This window comes from Agelaius phoeniceus, chromosome 23 (assembly GCF_051311805.1).
Source record: "Agelaius phoeniceus isolate bAgePho1 chromosome 23, bAgePho1.hap1, whole genome shotgun sequence".
In the NCBI taxonomy this organism is placed as follows: domain Eukaryota; kingdom Metazoa; phylum Chordata; class Aves; order Passeriformes; family Icteridae; genus Agelaius; species Agelaius phoeniceus.
The window spans coordinates 7,600,403-7,613,370 of record NC_135287.1 but is presented as its reverse complement, the minus strand read 5'-3'; the positions used below and the strand labels follow the sequence as shown (position 1 = coordinate 7,613,370).

Below are 12,968 nucleotides of genomic sequence, written 5' to 3'. Positions count from 1 at the left end.
TCCCCCAGGGGCTGCCCAGGCCCCCTCCCCTGCTCACCCTCGCCGTCCCTGTCGCGCAGCTGCTGACTGGCCATCAGCGACGACTGGCTGAGCACGGCGTCCGACATCCGGGCCGAGCTGAGCGCCTTCCCTGCCATCAAACTCATCCCAGGCAAGTTATCCAGCTGCACCTGTGGAGACGGCAGGACACACTCAGGGGGAGCTCAGGGTCCTGCTGTTCCCCATCTGCCCGTGGACAGGGTGCCCAGGGAGCCTCTGCAAACCTTCAGCAAGGGTTGGGAAAGGCACAGCTTGAGTGTAGCCTGTCCCTTCAAAAGGAGGATGGACTGAATGGTCCAAATGCCTCTGAACTAACAGAATCACAGCACAGCTGGGGCTGGAAGGATGATCAGGAGATCATCCAGCACAAACCCCTGCCAAGGCAGGGACACCTGGAGCAGGTGACAGAGAAACACATCTGGCTGGTTTTGGGATGTCTCCAGAGAGGGAGACTCCAGGCCCTACCCTGGGCAGCTGTTCCAGTGCTCTGCCACCCTCCATGGAAAGTTCTTACTAATGTTGAGGTGGAACTTGGTGTTTTAGTTTCTGGCATTGCTCCTTGTCCTGTCACTGGGCACCACTGAACCACTGAAGCTGACAGTCTCACCTACAGCAGAAGGGAGCTGTAGCAAAGCCCACATCCAGATTTGGGCAGGACATTCCCCAGCACCCCAAACCCCAGAGGGCACAGAGCACTGAGGTCTGGGCTACCCTGACCAGCTCCTTCACTGCTGGGCTGGCTGTGTCTGCAGAGCCCTGTGTGGCCCCAGGCAGGCCAGGCTGTTTCAGAGCAGGGACCTGGCAGGCAGAGGCACCTACGTAGGCATCATCACTGTTCTGGATGGTGTGATGTCTCTGCAGGCTGCGGGGCCGCGGGTGCTCGCTGGACGAGGGGCGCACGGGGTAGCCCAGGCCGTTGTGGTCAGGCACCTGCATGGCTTGGCCAGGGGAGCTCCTGTCCATGCAGTTCCCTACGATGGACTCTTGAAAACCAGACAGGACAGAAAAAGGACAGGTTAGTACAAGGAACCTGCAGCCTCCTGTGCCACACACAAACGCTCCTTGCTGGCAGAGCAGGGAGAGGACCCCCGGCTGCTCCAGTTACAGTGGTACAGCACCAGTGCCCCCAGTTGCACCCACAGAGGCCTCTCCCTCCCATCAATATCCCAAAAGATCCCAATGCTAGCTGCCTTCCACCAGGTCTACAAAAGCAGCCTAAGGCTGGAGGCAGTGGGGCAGGAGCACAGGAACCAGACCCTTTCCCACTTCTGCCTTCCCCTCGAGCCTCAGCTCGACCCCCACATTGTTACACAAGAGCTGGGGGAGCCTCCAACACGGGATGTTCCAGCAGGGCCCCTTGGCAATTGTAAGCAACATAATCCTGCTGAAAGAGCTGGCCAGGATCTTCACTTTTATCAGATGACTTCTCCCTGCCCTCCCACAATCTGGCTGCGGGAGCACACGAGTGCTCTGCCTGGCAAAGTCCATCTGCACTGCAAGCTCTTGTGACTGAGGGCAAAGGCCACATTCCTATCTGGCAAAGCCTCTCATCATCAAGTACACGATGTTTTGGATAAAGTCCTGAGCCATGGAGGAGCCTCCATCGGGGCTGAGCTCGCTGAGTGCAGACCCTGCTGAGCACAAACGCCCGAGCGCTGGGGAGCTGCCCCGAGGTGACACAGCTGCAGGTACATCCCTCGCAAAGCCAGAGCTTTCCCAGGGCTTTGGCCAGTGGGAAGTGATGTCCTGCTGTGCTGGGACACTGCACGGCCCAGCTGACACTGCAACTGCCACAAAACTGCTCCCCAAAGAGATCTCATAGAATCCCAGAACATCCCCACCTGGACCCACAAGGATCATGCTTGCCCCCGCGCAGAGCAGTCCCAAAATCTGTCCACAAATTCAGCAGAATTCAAGTGAGACCCCATCCCATGTGGTCCCCACGCTGCCCACAGGCAGCACATGGACAGAGCATGGCAGAGCATGGACAGCACAGGCAGCACACTGCTCCCCGGGCCCTTCCTCCATCAGGAATGTGGCATTCCTGCCGGAGCCCTGTCCCAGGGCAGGCAGAGATGCAGCCTCCCCCTTCCTTTGCACAACCGTGGGGTTACGTGCGGTTAGCAGTCAGCTTTCCCGGAAAAGAGAGAAGGAAAACATGAGGTAACAGATGTTAGCGGATCAGTGCCACCCACACACGGCCTGGGATGCTGCTCCAAGTGTGGGAACAGTGGTTGGGGCCAGCAGCCTGCTGCTCCAGCTCCACAAACAGCCCCGGCCCCAGCCCCTGTGCTGTGGGTGACGAGTTCCCTCGGCCTGGATGAGCCAGGACACAAAAACAGCTGCTTCCCAATGGCAGCACTTCACCTCTGGGGATGCTGCTCTAGAGCAAGGGACAGACAGCCCGAACTGACACCCCCAGCCCTGCAGAGGAGAGCCTTTCATGCCCACATCCTTTGTGTCCCCGTGGCATGTGACGCTGGCACGGCGCTGCCGCCAGCCCGGCTCCCTCTGCTCAGGCTTCCCATGGGCAGCGCTCCCAGCCCCGGGACGGCCACGCTGGAGCAGAACTGGAGCAGGGCTGTTCACAGGCAGCTCAGTCACATCCCAAACAGATCTGGTCGGCTCTCAAGGTCCCCGGCTGCCATCCCTGGCAGCTGCTGCACAGACATCCAGAGCTGTGTGATCGGCATTAGCACGCGCCCTTGGAAGCACAGACACTCCCCAGCCACAGGAAAACTACACTCTGCTCCAGGGAAACCCATCTGGGGAGCTGAGGCAGGGAGGGAAGATACCCTCAAACTGTACCCTCATCACACAGTCTAGGGAAAAGAGTGGGAAAAGCCAGGATACAGGATTTGGTGTAGGTCAGTAGTGGGAAAGCCCAGGGATATGGGATTTGGTGTGGGTGAACAGTGGGAAAACTGAGTGATGTAGGATTTGGTGTAGGTCAAAACCAGGAAAGCCCAGGGGTGTAGGATTTGCTGTAGGTGAGGGTACCTGGGAAGCTCTGAGGTGACTCTGCCTGGACCTGAGGCAGCGCAGGCCTGAGTCCAAGTGGGTTATGGAGGCCATAGGGAAAACGGTACAAGCAATTGCATCCCAGGACATAGTTTACTACAAACAGCCCTGTCAGAAGGGCTTACACAAGCCTATTTGTAAACATCTATTTGCTTTTACTCATTTACAAGGCCTTGCAGTCTAAAGTCCTTCTCCTTTGTGTAACCAGTCCTTGCACCAGCAGTGTGGGGGCTGAGATTTGGCTTCTGACTTCAGCAGACCTCACTGTCCATCTACCAGGCTTCAGTGACAAGATTCAGACTCATGATTTCACACCAAACACCCCTCCAGAGCTTCCAATCTCCGCTGGGCCTGGGGCGATTCCCCCCACTCCAAGCACAGCAGGGAAGCAGAGCTCTGAGAGCAAAGAGAATTCAGAATTGAGGAGGATTTCAGCACAGCCCAGCCTTGTCCCTGCCCCCCGCCCACGCTCTGGGGGGCCAGGGCTTGGCAGCCCCACTCAGCCCTCCGAGCCAGCCTATTCCAGCCCGGTACTTTCCCAACAAACCCGTGCTGTGTCCCTGAACAAAGCTGGGCCTCCTGTGCCCTGGACACAGCTCCTCCGCAACAGGGCCCCGAGTGCCAAGGGCCAGCTGGTGGCTGCAGCCCAGCGCCCCGAGTCCTGCAGGGAATACTGATCTGCCCACTCAGCCTCTCCTCAAAGCCCTCTTAGCAAGGGGCTCAAGGGGTGTTTTTCCTGCAGAGGAGCCTGTGATTACAGCTCAGGCAGGAATTCTCTGACAGCCCAGGGCTGCCAGAGCAGCCACTGAGGAGCAAAGGTGCAGCTGCTTCCAAGGAGCAGGAAAGGTCTTCAGATCCTAATGGCAAGTTTAAACTCACTCTCTCCAGAATCCACCCTTCCCAGTTCAAGCAGGGATAGAATCTTGCTGCTGCTGCTGCTTCCCAAAGTGCCAGAGAGACTGCGAGGCTGCTGGAGCCACAGGACACTGACCAACACTGTTACTGTGTGTTTGTGGGAGCTTTAGCAGTGCCTGGGCTAGAGGGTCTGTGCTTAAGAGCAGGAATAAATGGCTGCACTGCCACAGCTGGGGTGTGCTGGCAGCTGAGCTGTTCCTATCCCCTCTTTACAGGGGATGGGGAACATCACCAACAAGAATAAATCTGTGGCCACCATGCAGCACCCCTGAAAAGATGGCACCAAGCTGGGCCCTGGTCTTTACCTGCCTGCAGAAGTAGGTCAAATTCCCAAGGGAAGCAGCCCATGGGGCTCCTTCCTTATTCAACCCTGTTTATTACAGAGGCTGTGCCTGCAATTTACTTCAGGCCACAAAAGCCAGAAAGAATCTTGGTAATTCTGTGCTATGCAGAGCATGTCAGGAAACCCTTGGTGTGCCGGGTGGGACGGCGTCCTGGGCAGGAAGGTGAGTGGCTGGCACAGATGGACAGCTGGCCTGCACAGACAGACAGACAGCTGGCCTGCACGGGCAGACAGACAGCTGGCCTGCACGGGCAGCAGGGAGCCTTACCTCTGCTGGGCACCTTATTCCTGAATGCGGGCTGATGCCTGTACTGGTGCGTTGCCAGCTCCTGCGCGGGGTTAGCAGTTCCTAGCAAAGATTCGGGGTTCCCGTGCCCTCCTGCGTTCACAAGCAGAGGGCTCTCGTGGCAACCTTTGGTCAATGTGTTTGAACTCTTACTGTCAGGAAAGCTGTCCCTGTTTCCCTCGCAGGCGCAGTCCTCCTCCATGCTCTCCGAGTGGAACAGGGCTGGCTGGTGTCCGTATCCCTGCGGTGGCACAGAGGCAGGGACCTGCTGGATACATTCTTGCGCCCTGATTTTTAAGAGATGTTGGGGGCTGTTCTGGGGGTGGTACGTGTCAGCACTCTGATAAGGCAAAGACAACGACTGGCGCTCCGAGAGGTTCTGTCCCATGCTGGTGCCCATGTTCCCAGCATCCCCTTGACTCATATGCCTGAACAACTCTTGGTACTCTTGCTGCTGCTGCTGCTGCTGCTGCTGCTGCCGCCGTTTGATGAGCTGTGCAAATTCTGCCTGGGGCAGCCGCATGTCCGTGTGCCCCGTGAGCGAGTGCCGGGGGGAGAGCAGTCCCTGGAGGATGTGTGGTACCTGCTGGTGTCGGCTGTAGTCGGGCGGGGTCGGGGACAACAGTGCCTGCTGTAGTGCCGATGCCGTGTAGTGCTGCTGCTGCTGCTGATGTGCGTTCGGGGGGAAACTGGGGTACTGCTCAAGCTGTGGGACCTTCAGAGCCTGCTGGGCTGCAGGGAACCCCACCCCTCCCGGCGGGCTGTAGTTGCTGGGGGAAACGCGGGGCTGCTCCGGGAACAGGTGGGGGTGTAAGTGCACCTGGTCGTAGTTGGCGGGGGGATACCTGTTCACGTTCAGACTGCAAGGACAAGGAAAAGGACGAGTGACTGTGCTGCTCAGAGGGAGCCAGAGCTGCTCCTGCACCGAGGGGCTTCCCCAGGCACGTGGCACAGCAGCCCTAGCCCGGCTCAGCCGGTCCTTCCCAGGGCCGGCGAGGGAGCAAGCAGAGGCACAAGGCAGAGTGGTGAGGGCAGTGTGTCTCACATTGCCCCTCCCTGCTGCCCGAGCCCCGCAGGCAGGAGGGGCCCTCACCTGTGCGACTCGGCGCTGTCGGCGCTCAGCTGCTTGGACAGCTGCCGGTGGCCGTAGCTCAGCGAGGCCATCAGGTTGGCACGGTGCTGCATCTGCATCTGGCTGGCGCTGGGGCTCAGGGACATGCCCCGGGCGTGGGAGGCCCCGGGCAGGAGGCTGCTGCCCACCATGTCCCCGGGCTCCTGCACCTGGATGGTGACCTGCTGGGGCTGCTGCTGCTGCTGCTGCAGGGCCAGGCACGTCAGCCCCATGGCCGGGGGAGGAGAACAGTTACCCGACTGCGGGAAGATCGTGTTGTGGGATGGCATCCCCTGGAACTGGGACTGGGAGGCAGCACCTGCAAGGAACAAAGACGCTCAGCACCTCTGCTGGCCCAGGGTGAGCCTTGGGAGAGAGATCTGCTCTGTTCCCCGAAGGGCTGGACAGGGCTTGGATTAACCTGGGCTAGTGAAAGGTGTCCCTGCCTGTGGCAGGGGGCTGGAGAGGGATGATCTTTAAGGTCCCTTCCAACCCAAAGCAGGCTGTGATGCTGTGATTCATTCCATGACTCTGGGCCAGGCTGGGAGCCCAGTATGTGTCCGTATGGGTGCTCTGTCATGCTGTGCCAGCGTGCAAAGGTCACAGCCAGAGCCCCTTGCACCAAAACAGAAACTCTGCGGAGCTGACAGGGATTTGCATAAACCTGAGAATATCAGCCCTTCCTCCCCACCCCCGGGAGAGATAAGTAAGGATCTTGTGACAAGGAACCTGACAGCACATTCCAGCTGGCAGCTTCTCTGAGCTCTCGATAACAGCAGCCCTTGCTGCCAGATGGAGAATCTTTTACATCATCAGCAAACTGTGCAGGGCCTGGGCTGGGGGGGAACGGAGCCCTGGCAACCCCAGGCTGCTCCTGCAGGCTTTGATGGGATCCCACGGCCCTGCCCAGCTCCCAGAACTGCTTACCATGGGGCTGGAGCACGCTGCTGCTCACGGGGGGCGGGCTGCTGTTGGGTTGCCTGAAGAGATGATTGCTGGGGTGGTTTGGGGGTGGGCTGGATGGCTGGATCCGTAACCTACGCAGGGAAACAAGCACCTTCTCACCAGACCCGCTCCTTGTCAAGATGCTGTCTCAACTGTGAGAACTGATGCCAAACACTGTGTGTCTTGTTCAAAATAAACACCATCGAGCCCTTGCTGGGGATCCCAAGGTCTCTGCAGCTTGGCTTCTCTTCTGAGAGCCACCTCCCTTGTCCAAATCACACAGGGAGTGAGCATGACCTGGTGGCTACCACAGAAACCTGGGGACAAGGACACTGCAGACTCACCTCCTGAGTCACTGCACCTGGTGAGACACCCTGCTGTCATTTCCCGTAACTCAGCCTCCCTCACCCACAAGTCAGGGTGCTGAGGGCAGGGAGGCTGAGCTCACCAAGGGCCTGGCAAGGTGTGAGACACCCAAGGAAGCATGAGAGAGCTTCAAGCCACTCAAAAGCCAGGACTGTCAATCCTCTGCTCAAAGCAGGTCTGTGCCTTTGAATCAGATTTCTCTGATTCTAAAGTCCTTCTGAGAGAATCCAGCCCAAAGGACCAGGCACATTCACCTGGGAAGTGTCAGTGTCATTCTGACTCCATAAACCTCCAACTCAGCCTGGCCTCTCCTGAGTGTGTCAGCTCATCCCTGGGCTTCAGGAAGAGTCAAACCCAGAGCTGTCCTAAAGCCATTTCTTTACCTCTGGAGCTGGTGAGTGAGCAGAGCTGGCTGGTTTTCACATGGAGCTTGCAAGGGTGGAGATGGCTGGGGAGGCCGGATACAGTCCTGAACCAGGCACCACAAGAAAACAAGAAGTGTTTGCAGTCAATGTCTCAGTCAGTAAATTTAGAAACACTGCTGGGTGAAGCAGGACATATCCAGATTCACTGAGTGTCAGTCCCTGACTGCAGCCCTGGCTGCCACAGCTACCACAGCAGCTGTGCAAACATCTCTGCTGAAATCCTTCAGCCTTCCCGCTACAGCAAGCCCAGCAAACGCCCCTCCCTCAATCCCCCCGGGACCTGCTCACGAGTTGTGTCTGCAGCAACACAGGAAAACAGAGCTGAGCCTTCAGCAGCTCTGGCTCGGGCTGCACTACCTGAATCTGCTGATGAAGGATCTGGTGGTGCTGCTCCTGCTGGTACAACATGTGCTGCTGCTGCGTCTTCTCCAGCGTCCTCTCATCCATGTGCCCACCATACATCTTCTGGAGCTGCTCACACTCCTGCAAGGAATCCAGCACGTCCCAAAAATGACCTTCTGGTGCACAGTACCCTGCTGTGTGGGAATGGCACGCTCTGCAGCCCACCCCTCTGAGAAAAGCTGGCAAAGCAAGCCTAATCCATTCCCTCTGACAGAATCAGGTGTGCAGGGACGTGGCAAAAAGCCAGGAAAGCAACGGGTGCACGTGACACTGAGCTGGCACTGCTGTGTTCCCTTAATGCAGGCAGCAAGCTCTGGGAACGACACTTCAAGGTGAGGAGAGCATCTCATTTGTGCCATTGCTGCAAGGGGAAAGGCCTGTCCTGGGGCCAAATCCTGCTCCAGCCACTGGCAAGCTGTGCCTGGCTGTGCAGGGAATATCCCACAACACACTCAGGAGCTGCCCTTTCCTGGGACACCCTGGAACAGCCCCAAACTGCTGCCAGAGGAAATGTGGGAGAGCAGGAGCTGCTGTCTGACAGTGCTGGTGGGACAGGCAGGACACCCATGGGTGGGCACAGCATGATGGTTCTCCCCAGAAAAGAGGGGGCAGGAATGCCCCCAGTGCCCAACTGCAGGTGAACAGCTCATACATCCAGAGGACACCCAGGGTTTGCTGCAGTCATACAGGGCAGGAACAGCCCCAGCGTGTAAAGATTCCTCTTTTGCCTCCTGAAGCAGCAAGACCGAGGCAGTAAGAATTCCTGGTGGAGGCTGTTTTGAGGGCCCTCTCTCACCTGCTGAAGCTGTTTGATGCTGCTGTTATTGCCCATCTTCTCCAGGTGGGCTTTGAAAGCCTGGATGCTGGCAGCCCCGTCGGAGAAGCGCCGCACCGGGGAGAAGCGCTCGGTGGGGAGGTGCAGAGTGTTGGAGTCCTTGTAAATAGAACTGAACACAGGGGGAAGGGGGTTAGAGACATGACACCAGCCAAAACACAAACTGCAGCACAGGCTTTCCATCTCCACCAGCCTCCCAGCTGCCTGGGTGCTCCACACTGGGCAATAAGAATGGGCACATCTGCACCAAGCTGTGCCCAAGGCACCTCAAGCACTTCCCCTTCTCAATGAGGTTTCTTTGCCATCAGAGGGAGCCAGATTTTTTTCAGGAGCTGTTTTCTCCCGAAGCTGGGGCTCCCCATTATCACTGAGCTCCTGCCCTGCCATTAGGTGCCATCTGTGTTATCAGGAGCAGAGATAACCTGGCAGACACTCAGCACAACGTGCCTCACAATAAACAACTGGGGCTCTGCCTGCCCTCATGGCTTCCGGGCAAGTGCTATCTCTGGAACCTGATTTCTGTGCAAATCACAGAAACACAGGATGGTTTGGGCTGGGAGGGACACCTTCCACTAGCCCAGGTTGCTCCAAGTCCTGTCCAACCTGGCCTTGGACACCTCCAGGGATGGGGCAGCCACAGCTGCTCTGGGCACCCTGTGCCAGGGCCTCCCCACCTCACAGGGAGGATTTTATCCCATCACTAAAGGATTTCTTTTGTAAAGATTCTGCAGATGCCATCTCCAGAACCCAGCAAGCAGCATTTAATGCACAGGCTCCAGCAGCAGCCTTTGTGTGTGAGAAGGTCATGGAGACATGGTCTTTACAGCACCTCTGACACCAAACCCAGCAGGAGCCTGCCTGGCTGCAGCTGGAGTGGTCCAGAGGTCACTCTGAGGGCCTGCTCCAGCTCCCCTTGTCACAAGGTGACTGATGCTGCACCACTTCCAGCAGGCTGGGTTCTGTTTTGTCCCTGTCTCTGCCTTGGGAGGACACAGTTCAGCTTCCTTCCAAGGAAAGAGCCGTGCTCCTGCCTTTTGAAGCCATCCCATCCATTATCCTGATCCATTTGTTCTCCTGTTGCATTGGTGGAAAGCAGAAGCTACAGATAAAATCATGCTGAGTTTTTGAAACCCGTGTGGGCAAGGCAGAACAGCTGCACTTCCCTGTACAGCTGGACTTCAATTCTGCTTTCAGACATTTAACGTGACAAATAAGAACACACATAAGATGGCTTAAAATAGGTTAAGGGCTAAAATAAAACCCACCTGCCGTTCAATAATGTGGTTTATTTACACAATGACTGCTAATTTCTGTGCCAGGTATGTAATGAACTCACTGTGGAACACTGTGTTTAGACCGTGGTCAGATGAAATTTCTGTGATTTCACAGGAAAAACACAGGACAGGCTCACAGCACGTTACAACACCAAGAGTGGAACGAGCAGATACCACCCTGCTCATGATGCAACAGCTTCAGGACTCCAGAGCCAAGAGCCAGAGGTGACACCAATGTTATTTACAGGGTAAGTGTGTTTAAAGTCTTGTAAAAATTCCGTTCCTGCTGTGCGTGAGGGACTTGGCTTACCTTTAGGATTTGCAGCAATCCTGAAAGCAGGACACAGCACATTCTGCTTGTTTTGCACGCTGCACTCCTCTTCCTATCAAGCTGTGGCCCTAGAAATGTTTCCCCTCTGCTCTTCCCATCCCCCAGGCACCTCTGAAGAGTAACTTGAGGGCAGAGAGGTGCTTATCTTGGCTTTCCAGCTCCAGCGTGGCACTAGCACTGTCTCAGTCTGCTCAGAGTTCACCTGTCCCTGCTGATTACATCAGTGCTCAGCTCAGCAGGTCTCTGGCTCCAATAAAAAGGGCTTTGTCAAGCCTGCCACTGTGAGCTGCCTGAGGGGCTGAACAGCAGCACCAGCCTGGCCTGGCAGCCACTGCTTTCCCAAGAGGCAGCAAACCCCAGTGTGCAGCTGGTTTGCTCCTAGCACTGAGGTGTCAGAGCATTTTTAAGCATTTTTAGAAGGGTTTTTTTTTTGTTCAGAGGAATTTAAGCTCCTTCTGTGGCATTAGCATCTCTGGTTGGCTGCTGTGACGAGGGCTCTGTCACATTAATGCCTCACCAGGACTGTCCCTCCCACACATCCTGAGTGTATTTAGATCTAATTCAAAAGTTCCCTCTTTCCCAAACACTGTGATTGGTCTTCTTTCCTTCCCCACCCAGATTCCTTTTCTCACATCATTCCCATCAAGGGTTCAGGTGAGAAATGAAATTACTCTCGAGGAGCTTTGCACAGAGACTTTGCAGTCAGAACACACAACTCTGGTGCAGAACAGTGAGGGTTTTAAGCTCTGCTGTGGATGACTCTTGGTGCAATCTTTTGCCTGCATCTGCCTCCAAAAATGTTCTGTAGCAAATGTGCTACTTCGATGCCTACCATTACACAGGGAAAAGCTTTCCTCTAAAAAAAAAATAGCTTATTCCCAATATTTCTGTGATGGCAGCCATTGCAGCAATCACTTCCAGCCACAAAAGCGGGACTGGAGGGAAGAGCCAGCTGGTTCCTGCTGGTCCCTGCAGGCAGGGGGTCAGACACCCTCTGCTCTGTGGGTCTGCTCTTTGTCCCTGCTCCTCCTCCTCCTCCTCCTCACCCCTCCCTGCCAGCGGGATGTCCTCAGTGCTCCGTTCCAGGGCCACCTGGGCAGGGTTCCTGAGCAAGCTGCCCGGCCGGCCGGTGCCGTTACTCACCGGTGCTGGTCGGGTCCCAGGTGTGGAGCCCAAGCCCGGGGTCGGAAGGACTGCTGTCCTAGCTGCCTCTGCAAGTCTGGAGGGATTTCAGCTGTAGGGTTGGTCATGGCCAGAGTGTGCCTTTTTGACCTATTTGCCAAGTATCTGCAACAAGCAGGAGCACATTTTATAAGAGACTGATGGGAGTACTCCGAAAACAGGGAGTGTTAGATAACCCAGAGAACACGGGAAGGAAGAAGCTTGTGCAGTGCTCAGAACGTACCATGGACACGCTGCCCATGCCCGTCACAGCACTGGCTTCCCAGTGCTTTGGGGACAAATGTAGCTGCAGCTGCTGCTGCTCCACTGCCGGCCTTGGAAGGAAAGAGGAGCCGTTTGCTCTTCCCAGCAGGAAAGCCACGTTTCACCTCAAGGGGAATGCTGGTATGTCCCTTTGGGAATACCCACCTGCCCTCAGCGGGCATTCACTGCAGCAGAGCAGGTCTGGCCCTGTGCCCCAGCCCGGGCAGAGGTAACCCAGCGGGAGCTGGGCACAGAGCAGAGCTGCTGCTCTGCCCGGGAGCCTCGGCTCCTCAGAGCCACCCTGGGCCACCCTGGCTCCGGCCACTAGCAGTGGCCACCTCGTCCCAGCAGGGGAAGGCTGCCCGAGGAGTTGAGGAAGGGCTGGGCTGAGGCAGGCTGTGCCAGCCCGGTCCAAGTGCGCCATCTAGTCCCTGCTCAAAGTCGGGAACGGCCCGGGATGCGCAGGGAACGGGAACCGAGCAGCTCCCTCCGGAGCCACCAGCACCAGGGCTGGGCTGGGAGGCGACAGCTTAAACAAAAGCCTGCTGTGCACTGGAGAAGAGCTGCGGGTCTCCTGCAAAGCCCCCAAGGATCAGGGAGGAGGAAATCGGAGCCTCTGCTCCGGCAAGGATGTGAGGAAGGGCCAGGCAGAGCTGAGAGCTGCTGCCTGCCTGCTGCTCCTGGCACGGCTGAGCTGGCAGAGAGGGGCTGAAGCCCCTGCCCAGGGCTGGCCCTGCACCAGGCTGTGCCTGCTCAAGGCCGCTGGGATGAGCTGAACCCTTTGTGCCCTGTGAACACAAATAGCAACGAGGCAGCTCCAGTAACCAGGCCAGGCACCACTCGGGCACTGACACCTGCAAGGCCTCACCTCTGCTCTTTTACCCAGCTACTGCCCCCGGGAAGCAGAAAGAGCAGCAAGCAGCACAGACTTGCCCAAACCCAGCCTCTGTTTGCTGCTGAAGCCACTTAAGCAGAAGCAGCAGGTTAACAGTGCCGTGGTGCCCCGCCAAAGCCCGTGCCATTAGCTGTTTAAGAATCATTTGATGTAGACAGGGAAAGGTTCCCAAAGAGCTTTACTGTTGTGGTTTGCTAAGATCATTTTATTTCAGCCCTCCAGGGAACAATCCAATCACGAGCTCTAAGAGCGTTTTGGGTGGAAGAAAGTTTCCCAAAGCTCAAAGGAGATGTGACTGCTCCCTGGAACAGAGAGAAGACTGTGCTCTGCTTTCAAGGTCAGATTAAGGAGGGCA

General features: G+C 56.9%; 1 protein-coding gene across 4 annotated transcripts in view; it reads right to left on the bottom strand.

Annotated features, from left to right (window-relative positions):
- SIK3 (SIK family kinase 3) overlaps nt 1-12,968 on the bottom strand; it is a 69,785-nt gene that overhangs the window by 2,142 nt on the left and 54,675 nt on the right. For 2 of the 4 annotated variants that reach the window (XM_054647401.2, XM_054647402.2), the window contains exons 15-23: nt 11,437-11,580; nt 8,650-8,800; nt 7,809-7,934; nt 7,410-7,495; nt 6,643-6,752; nt 5,698-6,034; nt 4,587-5,464; nt 859-1,022; nt 38-170 (exon numbers count right to left, since the gene is read on the bottom strand). In XM_054647401.2, coding sequence (XP_054503376.2) covers nt 38-170; nt 859-1,022; nt 4,587-5,464; nt 5,698-6,034; nt 6,643-6,752; nt 7,410-7,495; nt 7,809-7,934; nt 8,650-8,800; nt 11,437-11,580 — 2,129 coding nt within the window. The remainder of the gene's footprint in view (nt 1-37; nt 171-858; nt 1,023-4,586; nt 5,465-5,697; nt 6,035-6,642; nt 6,753-7,409; nt 7,496-7,808; nt 7,935-8,649; nt 8,801-11,436; nt 11,581-12,968) is intronic. The other 2 variants (XM_054647403.2, XM_054647404.2) reach the window with 1 other exon arrangement.